At 45.4% G+C, this 22,956-nt stretch overlaps 1 protein-coding gene across 1 annotated transcript in view; it reads right to left on the reverse strand.

Moving 5' to 3' along the window:
• Positions 1-4,499: 4,499 nt before the first annotated feature.
• Positions 4,500-22,956, reverse strand: part of PERP (p53 apoptosis effector related to PMP22) — a 56,113-nt gene continuing 37,656 nt past the window's right edge. Inside the window, exons 2-3 of the mRNA XM_069608077.1 lie at positions 12,000-12,137; positions 4,500-7,220 (exon numbers count right to left, since the gene is read on the reverse strand). Coding sequence (XP_069464178.1) covers positions 7,003-7,220; positions 12,000-12,137 — 356 coding nt within the window. The 3' untranslated portion in view covers positions 4,500-7,002. The remainder of the gene's footprint in view (positions 7,221-11,999; positions 12,138-22,956) is intronic.

Raw genomic sequence — 22,956 nt, forward strand, 5'->3', positions numbered from 1 at the left:
ATGGAGAAGGGGTAAAATTATCAATACTTTGCAAAATTATGGCTTAGTGCCAGGAACTCCGCGAAATGCTTCCGATCAGTATGGCGGAAAAAAACAATCTGAAGGTCCTAGACGCATGAGGGATCATGGGTACAGGGGAAGTCACACTAGAGATAGTATTACTGGCACGCCCCGCCCTGTGTCGACGGCCATTTTCGAGTTTCGAAAAACAAACTGTAAAACTCTGCAGCTTCCACTAGATGTCGGCCTATGCACAGCATGTGATCTAAGCAGATTCCACAAGCCTCAGAAATAAAATATATATATATATATTACACATACACACACACATATATATAGCCTGCATTTGTCAAACATTGAAACGAATAGGTAACCTTTTTCACGCATTTTGTTAAGAGTCCAAAATTTTGAAAGTGCATTTTCAAAACCCAAAGCCCATTTTTTGCATTCTGCTATTTGTAGTCTACCATTAAAGATGGGGGCAATAATGCCACTTGTACACATTTTGCCCAAGATTTGCATTAAGGATTTAAATATTTGAGAGAGTACCTTAATATGTTTTTTGTACTTTTCAAGTCATCTTCAGAAACTAGAGTATTGTTGACTGCTATAAATGGGGATAAGGAAGGGAAATGACGAGAGGGAAAGTGAGTCATGAATATTTGCTTAGGATGTGGCAACAAAGGTTGCAATCCTGGAGACAGAAGGTTATTTTCCCTGGTCGGGGCCATGTCCAGCTTTTCAGGGCACAAGTAGGGGATACATGTGAGTGGACATTGTCTGCCCTCTTTCTTTTCCAGAGGGCGGACGCAATATCCCTCCACCCCCTGTGAGTGTTTTTGAGGCCACAAGCTAGCTCAAGTGTTTGGCTACTAGGATTTCACCCAGGTTATCATGGTCGCAATGCAGACACTTACCCACAAGACTGCTAAATGTGTCAAAGCACATGTCTCGTATTGGGATTTTGTTTTCCAGGAAATATTTCACTATAGATTGTTGGGTTTAAAGGGTAGCCGCCTTTTATACTTTCCCAGCGTAGTTATTGGAAACTCTCCTCCCTCAGGTAATTTTTCCAGTGTTGATTTAAGGCAAATGCTATTTTGCATTGTGCACTTTCTTCTAAAGGGAAAGATCAATTGAACTAAATTTGTGTATTTCACTTTAAGATATGTTCACTTGGAGTATACTCATGGTTACCAGCTTTTGATTTTCGCTATCATCGCAGACATTCTAACACCGAGTGAAGCAAGGGAGCCGTACCCATCCCAAAGTCGAAACACCACATTTTACAGCAGGAATAGGAAAAAAAAAACAATACGATTTATATGATATGATAGTTTATTATTTATAGCGCCTATACAAAATGTGTTTTAAAGCGCTTCAAGGCAAGGAAGGGAACAAGGCAAAATACAACAACATTTTTACAGGCCATGAAAAGTAAGGATGTGAAATTAACTATCGTACTCGGCCTGACAACATTTCAGATAGTGCAAGAGCTAAGTCATAGATAAGGAAGGGAGGGGGAGAGTGGGAAGGAAATGGAAACAGACAGTCGACTACCGTACTAGGCCCGACAACATTTCTGGTAGAGCTGGAGGAAAACAAAAGGTGAGGGAGAGGGGTGCAGAAAGGGAGGGGAGGAACAAACAAGCGACTATCGTACTAGGCCTGACAATGTTTCAGATAGTGCTGGAGGGAGGGGGGGCAACAGTAAGGGGATAGGGGAGCGACAGACGAGGTTGCTATCATAGTAGGTCCAGGGACAATTCTGATAGAGTAAGTGCATAGAAGAAAGTAAGGGGAGGAGGGGAGGAAATAGGAAAAGGGAGGGGATAGGGGAGGGGAGGAGAGAACAGAGATTAAGCAGTCAAAAAGAGTGGAGAAGCAAGAGAGGAGAGCTAATACAATTGCAGAAGTCAGTAGTAACACATAATGTTGCAAGCCAGGATACAAGATGAAGATGGTAATAGCATGATTCAGAGCCACCATGAGTACAGAATGCAAAGGAAATCCAGCATGAGAGTTGAGAAAGGGTGACGCACCGAGAATCAATGAAGTCCATAAAAGTAAAATGCAGCATTGGCCACAAGATGGTGATGGTGAAACCAGAATGTATCAAGACAGACTCCTGTGTGCAGGAAGGAGCAGCCATTCTTCAAAGATGAAAATGCTACCTCATTGTTTCTCGCGGAATACAGTTTTGTCATACGGAGTATACTCAAAATAGCAGCAGAAGTAGGACATACAGTAGTAGTAGCATGAGTAGTGTCAGTAGTAGTAGTTCTGCTAGAACCAGTAAGAGTGGCATTAAACATGGTGGTAGAAGTAGTAGCTGGGCTCTAGCTGTAATTCTAGCAGTAGTACTAATGGTAACAGTAGGTACACAGGCAACCATGCTAGGTGTATTTTTAGCACCGATAGTAACAGCTGCATGGTAGTAGCAGCACTATTAGTAGACATGATATTAGTAGGCTGGCCTGAGCGATTGCTTCCTACAGCTGCCTTATGGTGTCCCATCTAGAGCCTATTCCAGAGAGACCTTGCTCCCCCAACTTGTCTAGCTTGTGTCTCTTCTCTGGAGCTTCCACTTGTCACCCCCCCCCCCCTTTTGTGTGTCTTTTCCAATTGCAGACCTTCTCATGTCCACCATAGCTTGCAGTAGTCCAAGACTCACTCACACATAATCAGTGGGCATATAATGACCATGCACTTGGCCCACCACCTGCTCCTCCCCCACCATGACCCGACCCAAGGCCAGACTAGGGGGGTGGCTAGTGTATTTTGAACACTGCACCGCCCATTGACCAACTTGATAGCGGTGAATGCATAAAGCCAATAGTACCATCTCATGTAGAGAAAGAGATTGTGCTGATCGATTACACACACATGACAAAACATTAGGCGCACCAAACCGAGAAAGAGCGTGCACAGAGGGAGCAGTGGGCGCGGTGGAAATGCATGCCTTTCGGGTGCAGTTATGCTGCTGTGCTCCCCCAGAATGTATCCGGTTTCATCCGTTTGAGGGTCAGGGACATTGAGGGGTACGGATGTGGGAAGCTTGAACACGGACCTTGAGGAGTCCTTTCCCCTCTAGAGGGCCTACAGCAAGCCGCAGACACAGGTGCAGCAGTGGTCTGGGGTGAAGAGTGGGGTACATATACATAAAGCATCGAGAATAGGGGTATCCCGGGTATTCCAGGGCGGTGGAGTTGTTGACCTAACATGGCAAGTAGACAATAAACCCCCGTATCATGGAGCAAATAGTCTGTTGCAAAAGACAGAGCATAGGGGTCTAGTCCCTCATAGTTCAAAATGGGGGGCCAATGAGCCAGAAGCTGATTATGGAGAGGAAAGGAGTCATGGTGGCCTTGGCACTGAGCGAGGAGCTGCGGATGCCCAATCACCTACTTGGCCACTCCATGAAGGTCCCTAGTGTCAGGGCTCACAATATGTCAATGTATTCACTCTTGTGTTCTCCTTTTCCTCAGTGGCTGTCTGTCCTCCTGGGACAAATCAGTCCATCACACCATTAACTGACGACCCAACTCCCGATGTGTTACAATAGAGACACAACCACCCCACATTGGTTCTACTGAAGGTGAAGCTGTAAACACAACATGTCAGCAACAGTGACCTAAAACTGCTGAGTTGCCTTTGCAACATTCTGCTATAGGATTCCCTGCACCCATGTAGATACAGAAATAAAGTATATTGCTAGTTTGGACAATATGACCAAATATATACACAGAAATGCCTTTGACAGGAAGATGGCGTTTTCAAATCAAACTTTCAAACCAACCCTTAACAGACAATTACATTTGGGAAGAGATGTGTTCAAGTGCCCGAATTGCAGACTAGTCTCATCTCCCGGCTTTGCCCCTTAACCAAAGCTTAAGGGCAGATCCTTTTAGCTTGCTATGCCTTTTCTGCAGAAATTAGAAATCTCTACAAGGTATTCAGCTCACACGGACTCCTACTTAACGTTTTTTTTTTCCTGATATTGCCACATTGTTAATATTGAACAGTGACATTTCTTATGCTGGACGCCACAGTATATTGGTCTCCTGCATTACTCATGGTAATGTGTTTGCAATTTCACTTCCCATGATATATTTTGGTATTAAAGACTCATTTTGAGATGTTTTCTGTAATATCACGGATGTCACTATTCATGGAAATAAGGGGAAGGAAGCCCACACATCTTTTGTCGTCCACACCCCCTCAAATCCTAGGGCCTGCAAAGATATTCTAGATGGACCACGGAGGTTTGTAAGGCGTAAACAGGGTGCACATTTTTCACATTATAATGCATTTAGAACACATTCATATCATTTTAATTACTGTCATTTTATCACCTTACCTTTAAATAATCGAACATGAGCCTTTAACTCTTTCACTTTCTTACTGTAACAACACATTTGATTAGAAAAGCATGCACCGACATGATGCAAAACTTGTGTTTGAATTTCTAAAAATAAAAACTGAAATTACTTCATACATGGAGTTAAGATTCTTTTATTTTGTTTTTTTTACAACCGTATATCAAAATAGTTTTGGGCCAAATATATACATACATGTGTAAAGGTTCCAAGTTTACATTTTGGCAAAAAAACATATGAAATCTTATCTTGGGTGGTGCCTAGAAACAAATGAGATGCATGCTTTAATGCTAATGACCAGTTCACCTAGTGCAACACCCAATACGAGATTGGTTAACTCTAAATGAAAAACATTAAAACTGCAGTGACCCACGGAAATAAAAATCACCATGGCTTTCAGATCAGTTTTTCCATTTGTACTTTAAGGCAAGCTTGCATGTGGGTCTATTTGGCTTTTCTGGGACCACATTGGTCCTTGCGCTCAAAAGAAAATGAACTGTTAAAAAGTAAGGCTTCTCCCTCCCAGCTGCACCCCTGCCCTCACACAGGATATATGAATTGGATTACTGGGGAAACCGCATTGAAAACCAAAAAGTTAGAAGATATATAGTTCCTGAAGCATGGTCATCCAAAAAACAAAGATGAAACCTATAACATCAATTACAAATCTTAAACGTGTGGGGGTAGGGGGGCAGCATGAAGCAACATATGAACAGGCTATAAATGGCGAACCTTCTACCAGTGCTGGCAGTAACAAGTTAAACGCAACCAATAGTATTCCGTCACTGGATCCCTAATGGATCCCAATTTGCAAACAGCAAAAAGGTATGGGAAAATGAAAGACAAAATAGGAGATTACCACAATTACCCCACCAGGATCAGTGTCCTCAATGGGTAGCAGCAGTTCCGCCACTGCTCCAGGGTTTGAGAGGTGAAGTGCCCGAGCCTGGAGTTTAACAACTGGCATAGGTTCCTCCATCCAAATTGTGCTCCCACGCATGCCCAAACGTGATCCACTCTGCCATAGCTACAATCATGAACATGGTGCCTAGATTGTGTTTTTGGGAGAAACGTGTGTCATAGGTAACCCCAAACCATCTTAAGTGAAGCGATCCACTTGCATTTAAAAAATGGGTTTAGCCGTTGCCAGGAACGCCAGAGGTTGAGATGAGACTGCATATGGCCACTGGAGTGGAAAGCTCAATCGGATCCTTGAAATGGCCAGCACTGAAAGGTGCCTGCGAATAAACTGTCACATTTTTCTATGAACGGTTTCCACTATCAAAATCCTTTCTTACAGAAACCTACATGGTGTTAAGACCAGCATCAGAAGAGGTTTGCCGAACGTAAAATTGTTGAATGAGTTACTGGCTTAGCATAACTGTTGACATTTTGTCATGTTGCATTTCATTAACCAAAATCAAACTCCATAGAGGGTTTAGTATGAATTTAAGGGCAAATATACGAAAGCATGCAGGTCTGTCCATCACAGGCAACACGTCAACACCACACTAGCAAGTTGCTTTGTGGTTGGCAGTGCTGCACTGGAAAACTCCGCCACCGAACAGGATCTCACAGAAGCCAGGCTTTTTTGTTATCCTAAAACTACCATACAATTATTGGCGTTCTTACAAAAATCTTTGCAGTGCACTGCATGGTTTAAAATTTCATTTTAAGGCAGTCGATAAATATAGGAAAACAAATTCACTGTAGAATTCACATACACCAACAATTTTCAGCTCATAAAATGGCGGCCGATTGTACCGTCTAAACAGAGATTGCACAGAACAGAATAATGGATGCCGGGCTGTGGTAGGCGGCTTCACAGGCACATTCATTTGACGCAGTTACTTCTATTATTAGTTAAGAGAGTCGCAGGCTGACCATTCTTGGCCTAACTTTTGCAGGTTAACCCCAATCACTTTATCAAGTATTCAATGTCCTAATGGACGCCTGGACTCCAGGGCTTTCAAATTCTCGCACATGGACATCTGCCATCACAAATGCGCACAGGCATGTGGATGGAAATGTGGCCTGGTGATAACAGAGAAACTATGCCCCCCCATGCTCTTGTTATGGCAAGTCTACTTTTCAGAAAGCATTAGCAGATCAGTTATTACTTAGATACGAATTCCCCCAACTGCCAGAAAGTCGTCGCCAGTACAGTAAAATACGCCAAAATGAAAGCCACTGGCATTTGATACGGTGTGCTACAAAGCAGCCATGTTCTGCAAGCAAGGGAAGGGCGCAATAAGGCAGACATTAACATGACATTAACATGAAACAATGTGTAAAGACTGATACTGGCAGACCCCAGTATTGCCTACCAAATAAGCATAAAAACAGTTTTCTATGGGCGTTCCGGTCTCAAGTAGGCGAGCAAAAAACAACACAAAAAGCTAAAACACAATAAAAACCAAAAAACAAAAAATAGAAAAGGAATGCTGAATCCTAGCACAATATCACACACTATGAATAGGATGCTGTGTAGAATTCTCTGCTTAAAAAAAAAAAAAGAAGTTGCTGAGCGTTAGAATAGTAGTATCAAGGTAGTGTCTTTCTCTGTGGAATCCAAAAGTCAAAAGGCATAACGCGGGGTCCCCTGGTCACTTTCGCCTGCCCCTTAGCCAGAGGTGTAGAAGTACTTGGTCTTGACGTTGCCCAGCAGTTCGTCTTCGTACTTGGGAAGGCAGCAGAAGAAGATGGCACAACCGAACATGATGATGGTGCTGCCCCATCCGAAGCCGTAGGTCCAGCTGTACATGTACTTCTGGTTGTTGACGGCCAGCTCATCCGTAAACCTGACCGGGTAAATGATCAGGGCGATTATCTGAAGGATGACTGTTGAAAACAAAAAGGGAATGGGGAGAAGAGGAAAACGGCATGAATCATTCTGGGTAAGCCACAGGTAGCCTCAGCGTGGCAACAATGCCATCCAATAACATTCCACTAAAATGCCAATCCTGCATATGAAATATGTGCAAGAACATCTGCAAATACAGTGCAACAGATTGCGCAATGTTATGCTATAATGTAATCGCGACTTATACTGCGCACTGCTGCCATTTTCAGGTACTAAATCTGGCAGCTACCATCGACTTTTCCTGCTGAAAGTTTGGACACTGAGCTGCCTTGGTCAGTTCACACTTATGGCAGTGGAAAGCAGCCATGTGCATAAAGCTAATCCCCTAGTTACGAATGCTGAGTTGGTTAGGGCAGTACCACTCATCTAGCCATAACTTGGAGGCACTTGTGCCTTCCCTTGGTTCATTTACATCATCCTAATACACAAACCCTCTAGCGAGACTTTAATGAGATCCATCACTCATATCCCCCACCCCCAGCAAACCTCCACTAACCACATAAAAATGGTTCTGCTCCATTGGCTTCAAATGGGATTACGATAAATATCCAACTTCACCAACATTGGATAGCGAACCGTGCTAAGAGAAATACAGCACACAGATAAAGTAGGTACTAACAGCAAGCGTACATTGCACGGAGAAAACAAGCAGTGTGGAAACCAGAAGCGGTGAGTTTTGATAAGGATGAGGTGCAGTGTTCTCACCATAGGGTAACGGTGGATTCAAAAAGCTCTGCAGGAAGGGACTGCTAGCCTCAAAGAGATTAAGTTCTCGTTCTTCAACCACTGTGGCCGGTATATTTTTTTAAACTCTTTTAAGTACACCAATATACTCCAACAATGTACATTGTAGGGGCCCGATTATGTGTGCATAGATGCTCTGATGGGGAATGAAGAGGGAAGACAGTAATTGGACTATAATGTACACAGACAGCAGGCCTTACTCTGCTCAACTCTGAAACAAGTAACTGACACAGATCCGACTGGACCCCGCAATACTGCTCTTGACGATTGCTCCACTCCAGTTATGGGAAGCGAATTCGAGCACATGAACAGCCATTTGCCTGTGAAGTAGGCAGGGACACTTTCGGATTAATGTTAGGGAAGTACTTGGCTCAGGAACCTGATAAGGGGGTTGGAGCTTTCCAGTAAAATATGATAACATTAATGGCAAAGGTTGGCAAACGTGAATCTACTGCCATGAATTGTTGCCCAATGTCATCATTGAACATGGACTATTAAGGATATGCCCAAATCCGAGGAATGCAACTTAAAACGTTCTCTCCAGCTCCATCAATGTGCACCTAGTTTGAAGGTCAGTTGCTGCTTACACGAGACCCGGGGAATCTCCTCAGGGGGTGGGGGCGGTTCCTGAGAGCTAGGCCATTGTTAGGTTGGCGAATCCATTCATGTGGAAAGCTCTGAGGTGGCATGGAATGTATGAGAGCCTAACCTAGCAAAAAGTGAACACTTGTGCCCAAGAGCTTGCATGTTTGCAATGGGGTCGACAGTGTACTCTTAACTGAGACAGGGACCACAGATAAGGAAGTCGTTGGCCATCCTCGCTCATGGAGCTCCCGTTGTAGAAACGTAGATGCAATATCATTTTTAAGGGCAGTGCAGTCCCCTCGTTCTTCCAGAAAAGCCTTGTCAACTTGGTTGTGAATTGTTCCAGTCCTATCAATAAACAGTCCTAAGGGCAGGTAACCATTACCTGGGACAAGCGGATGCTTCTTCCTGCACACCCACTGACATGGTGCATGGATTCTCAATGGGCAGAAAAAGGGGTCTTCTTTGAATCTAGGAGACTCTTGCCTCAAGCAGAGGCATTGGTTCATTAGAAACGCGGTCTCCTTTTTCTACGAGGACAATCTTGCCGAGACCTTTTTACTGCAGATGGTATTGTCATCACCACTGCAGTTATCTACACAGTGATTCTTTTGGAATGAAGGATGGATTAATGCAGTCATCCGTTCAAAGCAATATGGTGGCAGACCAATAGCTCACGCTACTTTAGGTTATTGGATGAAGTCGTCCAACTTCACTGGTGCAATTAAAATTACCGCTAGTATTGTGTACTTCCTGTAGTGTCCCACATGCAGCACTGGGGCTCGCCAGAACAACAGAGGCCACCATGGCAAACAATTAAGAGATTGAAGGAGTGGATTTCTTGGAACTGCTTAAAACGATATTACGGATGTGATTAACGTTCCAGGGTTGTGCTCTCCGCATTCACAAAACCTTTTTTAAGTCTTGGTTGGAAGAGAAGCATTTAAAAAGGTAGAGCTATGAGACGAGAACACCCTTAAAACACCATTTAACCAAGAGTGAAATAAACTCTCCAGTGGTTAATATGGTTTCGTTCTGGAAAAAGACCAGTCTCTGTAGCTCTTGGCATGGTTACATTAACATTATCCTTGGTCCTAAGCTTCCCAGCTCACAGCTCAGAACCAGACAATACAGTGAAGTACAAAATGCAATGGTATACACTATAACAAATTTGAAATGAATACTTGATACAGCCACAAAACCCTATGAACACACAAATGATGGGAGGTGTCAGTCACAGCTAATTCTAACAATTATGCTTCCATCACAAACCTGATTTGGGTGTGTGATAACAAACTGAAGCTCAATCCCTCAGTAGCTGTGCTCTCAATCCAAGTATGGACTTAATGAGGCCTTCAACATGAGGCACTGGCCTGGTCATGGCTACAATCATGCAATAATTGTTCTTACTGATGTGAATTTGTGACTGAAGGCCTGCAATGAGACATTTGAGGTGCCAAAGAAGGCACAACGTGGGCTCTCCGCCTTCTTACAGGCGCCTGCAGATAAATCTGTAGTCTTTAAGCCACTCAACTTGCTCAAGAAGCATTCTTTTAAATTTCAAAATGTATTGGTTTAGATGGGGTTCGTACCACTATAGACGTTAATTTCCTTCCACCGGCTTTTAAATATGCTGCACTCTGACCCACTTCCACTGAATATTCCCCATGTTAGCCTTTCCTGTTCAGGCAGCCATGACTTCTCCATACTCTGGAACCAACTCTAGTCCGATCCTTCCATCCCTCCATCATACGCCCTGAAGAGGGAAACATGGGAAAGTCCCTTCCCCCCATTCTCATCTAAACCATGGCCTAGAACATCATGGCGCAAGCAACCCCCTGTGAGAGGAATTCGACCCGCTCACTTCTACACCAGACGGCAAGATCCACTGTGGCCACGCCCCACACGCCCAGGGAGCCTGCCCACTAATTAAACCACATCCGGGAACCTCAAGTGGAGCTGACATCAACTTCATGGACCAACTCGATTAAGACAGCAACCACAAACATCATCATCGTTAGAGATGCCATGACGACATACCCAACAGACAAGAACACACGTGCCACCATGCACATTGGTCACTCACACAGCAACCTACACGAAGAACATACTCAGTGCTATGATGCACAGGACCGACACACCCACAGACATGCATCATTGTTATTTTTCACATAGGCCTTCTACAGCACCGCAGAAACGCAAGACGCCTGAAGAGCTCTGTATATATGCTTGCAGATGCTTTTTCGCCACCTATCACTATGAAGACACCAATATATATTATATATATATTTCTGCTTGCAACACTCTGTCACCCCTCGCGACCCCCATATTAGGGTTTATGTACCGCCACCCAGAAGCTAGGCCAAGGTAGGTCGCAAAGCAAGAGTCCCCAGGCAGGAGCCTCTCAGACGAAAATCCTCTCATACGAAAATGCAAAGTGCTGATCACACAGAACGAGCCCCAACGAGAGCTCACACCCAAGGGCGCAAGGTTGCCATCTACATGCCGCGCTCCCCGCGCGAAGGTTACGACTGCCAATGCCAAACGCTCCTCAGAGCCGAAATACAAATCAAATGCTCATAATTCTGTCCCGGCCACGGTCTATCCACACGTAACCAAGCCGAACTGACAAGATGCCTAGCTTACGAGACAGAAACTCGCTGGGGTCCCACGTCTGGGACACAGTTTGCAACAATGAAGTGACAAATTGGACACCTACAGCGATGGGAAAGACATACACATTAGCCCATAGTCAGACCTGTCCATTGTCCACATAGTTGCACTTTGTTGCCAGTGCCAGGTACACCGCAAGCTGGGAACGGCGGTGGTCCCAGGCTTGGGGGCTCGCGGGTGAACGAATCAGAATAAGAGGGGCTCATCACTGATGCCATTATAGTTAGCCAATCACCAAGTGTCCCCCTGTAACAACTTCAGTGTAACAATTGTTAGGGACAGCCCAAGTGTACCACCGGACCCGTCCTCACCCAATAACCCTCTTCTCTATAAGTAACCATACTGACCCTACCACTCGGGGAGCCAATCCGAAATGGCGATAGGTTTTGGGGATAGTTTTTCCAGGTGACGCAAGTAGCGCATCATACCACGGTAAAAAGGGCCTGCGAGCCCCACTAATGCTGAGAGCCTCTCCGGATGCATGCGGTCTGAGAGTTATCCCTGCCGTTACTATAATAAACAGCAGTAGCTACCTTGCTCTTGTGTGTGCCTCATGCTTCTTTTGGGACGCGGGAGGAGTTTGGGCCCAGCCCCGGAGGTCCGCAGATGGTGCTGCCGGCTCCTGGGAAATCACCCGACAGCCCTACATCACAACCATTCCCGTATAGAGTAGCCTTCCGGCAATAGTCCTGCTTTACAAACACCTTATTTTCCAGAAAAATCTTGTCAAGTATGGTCTGTAAGGTCAGTCTTACCAGCCACAAATAGCAGGCCTCCAATTACTCTGAGGAGTCCAAAGTTGGGCACACAGAGGGCCACGAAGGAGAGGAGGAAACATATGATGAGGATGATGAAGCCGATGATCAACAGGGCGGCAGTGGCTTTCCCCCACGCTGAAAGGAAAAGGAAAACTCATTAAAACAAATGGTAACATTGCTGTAATAAACAAGTTTCTGGCAGCCAGTGTTCACTTAAGACCTGCACCTATTTAACCCATGTTCTTCTAGTTGCCAGTTGGCAAAGTTGCTTGTCAATCTTGTAGAGTCCCTAAAGCTGTTGCCAGTACATTGTGGGTAATTCTTCAGTGAATTACCCACAATGAACTGGCAGCAGCTTTAGGGTTGAAATTCCCCAAGATATATGACCATGCCTTGAAAAAAACCCTTCTGGGTTGAAACACGTGTCGGTTGACCACCTTCCTTTTACTATATGTCCACATTCTGGACAATAAAAAAACACACGTGAAGACACAGCAACCTGCGCGAGATACTTTTTACTTACAAGGATCAAATATAACATAACTTACTACAAGGTAACCAGGACCTTTTTGTATGGTACTCCTGTAGAGGACCTATGAGAGAAGATCTAGGTTTCAAATTTTTTTTTTTTTTTTTATCTGGTTCGTTTATCTAATGTTCAGCAGTGTTTGGAATGGCCAGTACAAAATATCATAGACGAGAGCACGTTTCTCCTGGGAAAACTTGGTTTGCTCGCAGATACGATATGGAGCAGATATAGGCTATGCTGCCTGTGTTCAAACTTTAAACCAACACTTGAGGATGTTTTGTTAAAGTGCTATGAGAAGATCAGTATACATATGAAAAGCATTCCGACGACGGGTCGGTGGTGGTACAGAATCACGTGGATGACATTTTCTTATATCCATATGATTCTTTAACTCACAGTGTTGAGGGTTTGCAGAGGGGTCTGTGGGAGCATCTGGTGGAAAGGCGGTAGAGATTGTAGGATGTTAGTGTGTGTAGAGGGCTGGGCTACTAGTAGGTGCCTGCCTGCAGTTTGCGAGTGGCCAGTCAACGAGTTTAGTGCAAGGTGGGAAGAAAAACGGTGAGCAGGTTAGTAAGAATTCCAATCAACCAAGAAGCCACATACAGCAAGGGATAATTACTTAGCAAGACACAAGGCATAAAAAGGGACAACACTATCTCCTCACCAGACTCCCACCACTGGCGTCTGCAAAGAGCTCCAATGATCACTTTGCCACAGTGCAACTCTCATATATACACTGGACAGTGTACAGCAGGTGTTGGGAAAAGGGAGACTATGCAAGGTCGCAGCCTGGGGATTCTACTCCTCGCTTTATGACGAGTGTTAAGTGATCTGGGAGGTATGTACATTTTGGTACAGAGAAAGAGCTGCCCTGGATATGAAAACTTCATGAGCTCAATTCCTGCTAATATGTACTTGGCGGGCCGAGAGCCAACTCGCTGTCGACACACTTCTCAAATATCGTAACCATAAAAACCTCACACTCTCTGCGTACTGCTCAACAATAGTCACTTTGTCTTGACGGCACAGAATTGCACTTAGGAAGGAATCTTGGTGTGGCCTCCCAGAAACAGCCTTTGGCAGCAATCGCATTACGAGTGTTAGATGGAAAGGTGTGGCCCATCACACAGGGTGCAAACATCCCTTCAGAAAGGTGCATGAACAACTGTTGTGGCAGCTCCCTGCTACCCCATTTCACTATGGATGACCCCCATTCATGGTTTGCCACATGTGACCGAATCACTTGACAAAATGGTTTCTAGTAGCCAATAAAAAATAGCAAAGCTGGGGGGTGGGGCATTTTATGGGTTAACATATCAATAGGCCAAACTAGACATGTGTTCCTTCGTGGATGACAGAAAATAAGAGTACTGTCAGGTTGGGGGTAAGAAGCAGCTGCTACTAAGCAGGAATAGAAATTCAGGATGTGCTTTGCACCGATGCATGGCTCATATTGCTGAGATCATTATTGCCCAAACTTGGCTGAATATTATGTGACAATTGTGAAATATAAAACTCTGAGAAAAGAAAGAACACAAAGGTGCTATGTAAGAGCAGAGTGAAGGCAGAATGGTCTAGCGAGAATGAAGGGAGGCAACACAATCCAGATGCAAGCACGATGACGCGTCAGACAAGCAGCCCATTATCCCAATGGTATTCCAACCCAAGACCGCTCTGTTCCAACTTCGTTCAAGGGACTTACAGTCTTGGCGAGTGTGCGCTTTACTCAGTAGATTGTTCATGAAGATTGGCAGGCCGCTGCAGCAGCTGGATATTTAATTAATGGGGTTAAACATCAGGTCTAATGAATTTGGAAATGAGCTGGCAACACGTTAAGACTTGCCCTTGCTCGTTCACGATTGGCCCGGATTACAGTGAACAGGACACAATGGGATGGTCCTGGCCCTAAACAGATTTCAACACGTTAAAAGGCCTTGCAGGTCCAGCGCTGCTTACTGTGCAAGAGCAAATTGGGAAGTCTTCTGGAGGCTAGGCCCGCACATTTCCGATCAACAGACTCAACTGCTAATGGATGAGGAACCTCCAGTCGAGGTCAGCCCACAGATTGCTGAAACCCGCCAGCCGACTAAACCGATCAAGACAAATGGCGTTCCCCATCAAGGGTCCAGAAAAATGGAATCTGCTTGAAATCGGTTCATCTCAAATTTGATTAGTCACTGAAAATTCCCCTGTTCTGCATAGGCTTTCATGCCGATCACAGACCATCCAAGTCACAGCCAGAACTTGTGTGAACCTCATTATCTGGAATGCAACTTTCCAAACTCTGCCTCTTACCACCACCCCTTTTCCCTCTAGGGGCTTCAAAGTTCAGCAGTTAGGTTGCTTTCTGTATTCATAATGAAACTGCAACTTGTAATTTACCACGAACAAAACAGGGTTCGAAATGGAGGGGAGCTGGGAGCTACTTTTGGCTCCCGAGGTAAATGCCACCAAAAAAACAAACAAAAAAAAAAAAAAACCACACACCTATGTGAATTTAACTCTGCATGTTTGGGTCGATCTATACATAAAGAGGACATCATTTAAAGCATAGGGGTGGTCATATATAATGGACTAAATTATAGGTTTACATCTTATGTAAGTTAGATCTGCGCAACTCTACGTAGTAGCTACTTGTTCCCCAATGGTTGGTCACTGGTTAATGCTGGATACCCAGGAGCAGCTTTTAGCTCCTGCTTGTCCAAAGCATATTTGGTTTATGTAGTCAATGGGTTATATGTATATATACGCCATATTACAAAAAAAAAAAAAAAAAAACTGGTGAATTTTTCAACAGTATGTCTTCGACGGAGGAAAGCAGAGCTTTTCAACGCCGAGATTCGACTGCTTTCAGGCTTGGCATACTGAGTCAAGGATGGAACTTTGAAACCCAACCCACTGGTGTGGAAAACCTATGCCCTTCCCCACACCCATTCCCACCCCCTCCACCCCCGTCCCTCAACTGATATTACATAGATGGAAAGTGGTGTTCAAACCCATAGTATAATTTACTACACACAAATAAATACAAATCACATAAGCAGTGCATTCTTCAAAAATGTGTTTTAAGTCCCTGAAGGATGCGGAGTAGATTTTGAAAAAGCTAAGACTTCTGACCTGCGGCAAGGACGCTCATGTCGTGAACCATTCACCCAAGTTCAGTAAGAGAGGAAACCTTTGAAAGTGACTCCACTTGCCTACAATGGGTGCCAGTAGGGACCATAACATGAAATAAAAAGGTTATAAAGGACCATTTACCGATCTGCCACACAGACAAACAGACTTGAGAGTCTTTTATACTGGTCAATTTACTGTTGGGCATAAAGGAAAACTTCATTAAGTTTGCACATGAACATATTTACATACAGATCCTGGAGCAATATAAAACCCACAACTCATTGAAAACGTGTTCTGAACATAGCGGTGCTCAACGCCCCTCCATCCCCCACAAGACGTACATGTTTCTCAGTGGGACTTGTGCTGCTGGCACGAGCACTGCCGTCTCCCCTAAAGCCATTTCCCTTCAAGGGCTTTCAGGCATCATGGTGGGCGCTACCCAGGATTGTACTAAAGGGAACCTCCATTCTCTCCATCATAAACGCTCCCATACAACAGACCACCATCTTTTTAGTGAGGACTATCCAAGGGTAAACTATAGGGGAGTTGAAGAGGGAAAACCCGAGAATGCCTTCCATATAGAGAGACCCCCCCAAGCGATAGAAGCACCAACGACAACATGGCTGCCAATCCCATGAGCTTGTACCAATCCCTAATGCTCCCACCGTGGACAACTACCACGAAAGGTACCCTGCCAGCATGGACAAGACAGCTGGAGACAACTTCATGGACAGAATCGACTAAAAGCAACAAGAAGCCATGCCGCAGGTCGTTCGAGACATCATGACAACACAGCTACGTTAGACAGGAAGCACATGTGCAATCCACGCACTCGGGACACACACCCACTCTACACGAAGAACACATGCGACAGCTCTATGGAGGTAGAGGACAGTGACATCTACATTGTCAGGAATAGAGGATGGGGCAGACGAGGAGTGTTACATTATGCACAATGAAGTGCATTGGAGAGCTGGGGAAGCAAAGACTACCTTTCCCAGCAGCCGCTTGTAGTCCTGGGTTGCGTGTGCGTTCCCAGCTGTCTCTGATTACTCACAGCTTATTAACCGGCAACGGCACCAGACAGGTGCGGCTTATTTTGGTTTGCTAGGCGTTATGCTGTCGGAGGAAGCAGGAGTTCGGGGTGCGCCCGGCGCATGGTTATGCTGATGGTTGGAGGACTAGCGTTTCAGCAGGAGGACAGACGCGCTTCCGGCTTGCCTTTTTTCTGCAGAAGTTCACATTGTCCGGGTAGTCCCGTGGGGCTCCCGGACTAAAGAGAAGTACTGGAGAGAATTGTGATTATACCGTCCTTGACAGACTATTGCATTGCCAGGGCGATTTTGGGAGATGGGGCTTACGTCTAGTTGTTGGGTTATAATCACCCTTGATGGAACCTGTGTAACTACGAACATTCAACTGCAAACCGGCCAGTATCACAAGTCATTGTTGGTTAAGTCACAACAGTTCCTGGAATCAGGAAGTTATATGTGTTCGCAAGAACTAGTGACGTTAACTAGAATCTGCTACTACATGGGTTCACATTCTGTTACATGTCGCTTATGCTTGCTCACAGGGCCATGTGTGTGTCTCATCATGCTGGGAAACTTCCCATTTGTTTGCTTCATTTTGTTTATGGCAAAATGTTTGTTACGTGTTCATGTTGAATTTCCATGCATATGTATTAGACAGGATTAGGAGGCAGGTTGTTTAGGAATTATTCACATTGTGTGTATGTGTTAGTTCTACAGGTATCACGCATCTGAATATGTATGATAGGGTTGTGTAGGTCAGGTTTTACCCTGCGTTTCCCCAGTCCTATCCAAACTAGGTATTTCCTTACCCTCTTTCCGGTGTTCCACATTCCCCCACCCTATCCACAACCTCTCCCTAATCCCTCTTCCCCCCCCCATTGGCTGCCACGTGGTGTCCTGTGTATCTCTAGATCAGGTACCTGTGCCAACCACGGTGGGAGGGGTCGATTCATTCGGCTTCTGTGGTTCGGGAGAGAGTGTCGAAATCTCTTCCCTTACAAGGTGTAATTGTGACATACATACTGTTGGCATGTTTATGATTTTGCCATTAGGTTTGCTACAGCAATCTAAGACGCCAGAACAGCTTATATACATGCTTGCAGATGCTTACGTGCACCTACCCCTATGGAAGGACAGGAGCACTCGAGGGACCTCAACGGCTGTGACACATACTCACCCAAGGACACAATGGAGCAACACAACAAAAACCAGAGCAGGCATTAGGAAAATACAGTAGGCCATGGCAGGAGTAACGGCAGTCAAGGTCACAAAGTTGTCAACGACATTCCACACGCAGAGCCAGGGTGACACTGGCTGCAGCAAAGAATGTTCCCTGAAAAATACAAGTTAATCTGAAGCAAATTGAGCCTGCAAGAGTGGTCTCGAGCCACGTGACTCGTCCGAGCTGACATTGGGCCAAGCTTCGGAGGCTGGGAACGAGCAGCCGTCCCACGACCAGACAGCGGTTCGCAACATACTCGCTACTCTCCAGCTACCTTGTACGATGGGAATGGAACGCTCTCATGGCATTAGTCTTCTACACACTATCGTATAATGAAGACACATAGTTGCACCTTGCTGACAAATAGTATGCATGTAGCGCAACAGGTGGCTCGTTGGTGGGAACGGAGTTTGTCCCAGGCTTGGGGGCCCACAGCCTGACAAAACAGGACCCTGGGCCCTAGGGGCAGATGGCAGGGGCTACCGACCAATCACAGGGCTCACCCAATGTAACATTTTCAGAGTAGCAATTTTTAGGGATGATCCAATTACACCATCTGACACAGCTGCATCCACTAATCTGATTTTTCAATAGGGTCCTATGCTGGACCTACCACTCAGTGGCCTATCCTGAGTGGCACTAGGTTTATGGGGAGGGAACCCCCGCGAGTGACGCACAATGTGACATCACATGTTATGAAAACTGGCCTGCGAGCCAGAATGCGGCGAGATGTGCCTGGACCTCACTCCGTGCATATGACCCCTGTGTGTTTTGTGGTCTATAATAAAACTGGAGTAACCCTTTTGCTACTTGTGCGGACCTTGACTTCTTTGGGACAAGGGAAGGGGGTTAGGGCCTTCCGTGAGCTGGGAGTCCGCAAATCCCTAGCATGGCTTTGCCTGCCCAGAAATTCCCCTAACAGAGGTGCCTGCAGAGCCTGTCAAACGCCTCACTGCTAAGCACCATAACAATTTAAGAACACCCAAGTGCACCTCATAAGATGCAAATGTGGATTAGTTCTGTGCTCCCTAAAACAGCATTCTAGTGGCCAGGAGGACAGATGGACCCTGAGAATCCCAATCTTCATAGAAACTCAAACAAATACGGTCATTTTACAGAGCTGTCTCTCACTCAGAAATTAAACTGAGCTCTAGGAGGTGAGGTGATCTACATAGCTCTCACCTAAAACCATACCTTGAGTGACGTGCCACAGGAGCCAAGAGCCACATAATAGACATGGGTAGTTTGTATGTTAGGAGTGGGGTTGAGTGGCGCTCAGGAGTTCCCACAAAGAAGTCCACCCTGGTTTTGAGACATTCCCTTCCTCTTGTAGCAAACAAACAGCTCTTTGCAGGTTCTAATCCCCATGTGTCTGACATGCATCCAGCAGTCAGGCCTGAATGTCAAATGTCAATTGCAGCGTTTCATTGGTCCCGTCAATCAATATAGGGCACAGGCGCTCTCCTGGTACACGATTCCGGAGTCCCCCACACTGCCCCCTACGATGATCGTTACTCACTGCCATGCAGGCAAGCTGCTCAATGCAATCCAAGTTATGTATCCAACCCCCCTCCACCCCCTGTTAATGCTTTACACCTCTGTAAAGCTCTCTGTTATGTATCTGTATTGGTGTATACCTCTGTAAAGCGCTATGTTGCTTCGCAATAAATACCATAATGATAAACGTACAGCAAGTCAAGAGAATCAAACCAGTCACCCAGCCCAGAGGCCACCAATGGAAAACATTAAGCGACAATACAACAGGGTGTGTCTGGCTTTAAAATTACCTGGGGCTAGACTAATAGCACTCTTTATATGGAGTGCTTGCAACTAAAGGTTTAAACTTTCACAGCCCTGTAAACAACAGGGGTTACCATTACCCAACTTTATGGTGGCGCATGCATCACCCATGAAAAGTCAAGGTAGATTAGGGATTTCAATCAGTGACCTACAGGCCGAACGTCGATGCCAGCACAACATATGTAATCAATGGTGCCATCTGTCCTTCACTGTAAAACAGCTGAATTAATGTATGCACCCTTTCATGTTGCATTAGTTGATCAGAGCTGGATACATTAAAAAAAATAAAGAACAAAATCAGCTGTGAGCACCATAGAGCTGGAAGGGAGAGGTCAGGTGAGAAAAAAGAATGTAACAGAACATGAAGGAGAAGAATTGGGGAAGAACAAGATAGAGCTGAGCGCTGGCAACATGTGCCTTGCCACGTCTGCACATCCCATCATGCATCTAGACAGCACCGCCTCCCACAGGGGTACAACCTTCCTCATCTGCTCGGAGTCAGTGACCCTGTGAATTTAGCACTGGCTGACATTGGGATGGAATGTAATCTAGTACTCACAATCCTGGTGGGGTGGGGGGGTCAAAGGGCTGAAGAAAGCATGGTAAGGGAAATATGCTTACCCACAAATGACCATTTAAAAACAAGCCGTGACGGGGGTTCGAATTATTTTTTTCAATGTACATCTTCTGTACATATAGAACACACTGTATAACAAGAGACCCAAGTGTTGAGAATAAACTGAGAGGATGTGCAAAAGTACGGTGTCTCGGGAGGATAGCTCAGGGGGGCAATAGCTCGTCTTGGAAGCAAGACGACATGGAGCAACACAGGTTCGATCCCCGGGTCTGCACTTAGAAACCTCTGGGTATGAAGCGTGTTATAAATAACCTATCATATCATCATGTGCCTAGACATTAACAGCTCTGTGGAACAGTGGGACACCTTTGAAGCAGGTAATGGTTGGGCTTTAACCGGTGCACTAGTATATCGTAAAAAAAATATATATATTATACAGACACCGTAATGTTGTTTCGTCTTCGAGCCGACAGTACTGGCCATGTTTTCTGGATGCCCTCTGTGGTATATAGATTTAGAGAGTGTCAGAAGATGCAACAGTTGCGGTCACTGCTGTACTTCTTCTGTGTGCTGGGAAGACTGCACTGCTACCTGTATGACAACTATACAGTGCGGTGAGGCAGTGGAGAGGGTAAGGGGTAACTTTACAGCATGAATACAGTCAGTTTCCCTTTACAGATTACCTCACAGCTACATGCCTTCACCAGCACCCCCAAACTAAAAGCTCAGATTTAATATATTATCTAAAGCCAGGGTCATTTCAAACGTGAATTTGTTAATGACAAGGATGACCTTTCCTCAATATGATCGACAATCAGACTTATTCCAATCATCGTGGCTCGTCAGTTGCAATAAGTTGATCCACTTTGGAAGTGATGTAACTCTAGGGAATCTGTGATCACTGCACCACCCATAATGTAGACTACTAAATTGCTGACTCCCATCCTGGCGCAGCAATCACATAGATCACTGTGCCCTACATTCCCAGAACGCCTCCCCCCATCCACTTGTTTGGCAGCACACCATGAAGCATGCCGCCTCTCTCCTCCGACCTTGCATTGTCAGTTCTCGCCCACTAACGTGGGTCACAGGGTCATTTTTTCTCTTTTTCTTTATTTTCCCCTGATACCATCCCCCCCCCACCACGCACCCCCTAACCCCACTACACAGACAAAAGGGAGAGGGGGACACCCCTGCAACCCTCATTCCGTTTAGTCTGTGTAGTGGGGGGGGGGGGGGCATCAGCAGGTTATTACCCCACAACGGCCCATTAATTAACATGTCGCAATGTTCAGGGCAACATTTTTGTATTATTCCGCTCTAGGCCGTATGCAATAAAGAGAACATATGCAGCCCCTGTGCCGCCACACATTGATAGGTTCGGTGGTGGAACAAGTAGACTGCAATAAGAAGACTACCAACTCCCCTCCCCCCAACGACTTTGCTGCCCCTGCCACCTGCACATCCCTAAAAACACAAATCTCAAACATCACTCCTGAAACAATCCTCGATTCAAACCTCTATTGTGAACTTCCTTTTGCAGCAACCAGCAAATGTGCAAACCTTGTTAATTTTCTAACACGCACTGGCATTACTCCAATACATTGTCAGTATTTTACGAAACAACCTGCAAGGGCTGGCTTTGGGTAAGACCTTTCCACCTTCTGTGCAGCACCCAGAGGAACTGCATGTTTAGACAAATTCGAGGATAGTCGACTATTACGTCCCAGCCTCGGGCTTTCGGGCACCCTTTACAGGCATTCGTCGCAAAAGGATTTTGAAAGCAGGGTTCCATCATTGCGCGGAAAAAGAAAAAGAAAAAAAAACAAACAACACCTTTATGTGCTACGAAAAAGGTTCATCTCAAGGGTTTAAAAATACTTTTTTTCCAAAAATATTTATGGGAAAGATCTTTGGGCATGGTATCTAACTATCATTTCGAATATAGCAGGATGAAACTGTTAAACGGTGTTCCAATCTATATTATCCAAACGTCTCAGGAGAAAAGGAGAACCAATCAGACTTCAGAACCGTTCACCAAGGACGGTCCATTGTGCAGTAACAGAGCCCAAGCCCACTACGGACACATCGCTTTCCCGTTACCCTCAAACACAAGACCTGATACGTCTGACTCTTGCTATTGCCATATTTTGATTGTGTTTCTTCAGTTGAATGTGTTTGCACTTTCACTTAAAAATGGCACTGGCCGAGGGAATCGGGTATCTTGTTCGAACACCATATTGATGGTGTAGCTGGCCATGAGGACACTCATTACATATTCCCTTCTCGGCTTCATTTACAGGGTCATTACAAGAAGTGGAAGTGGGCGGGAACTAACGGGTACGACATTCCCATACTTTTCGGGAAGCCCCGCCATCATTAATTCTCTTTTATGTCCCACAAAGCACAGTTCCAGGACGTCAGGGAAGGGCGCCGTTGTCGTTTTCCTTTTCCTTATCCCCTACAAGTGATTCGAACCCTGGTCATTAGTGCCACATCTAACTGAGCTATCTCGCTGGTGATGGATTGCAATAGACTGATCCTTTCCCAGAAGCCACAAAGACCCGCTCCCAGTCCTCTGCGTGTATCTGTATGCCGTGGGGGGCAATGGCCAACTAATGGTGGCCACTTAAGTGCATGCTTTCTTGCAATGCCTTTTCTTCAATCTTGATAGC

The sequence above is a fragment of the Ambystoma mexicanum genome, chromosome 4q, assembly GCF_040938575.1.
Source record: "Ambystoma mexicanum isolate Mex_15411 chromosome 4q, UKY_AmexF1_1, whole genome shotgun sequence".
In the NCBI taxonomy this organism is placed as follows: Eukaryota; Metazoa; Chordata; class Amphibia; order Caudata; family Ambystomatidae; genus Ambystoma; species Ambystoma mexicanum.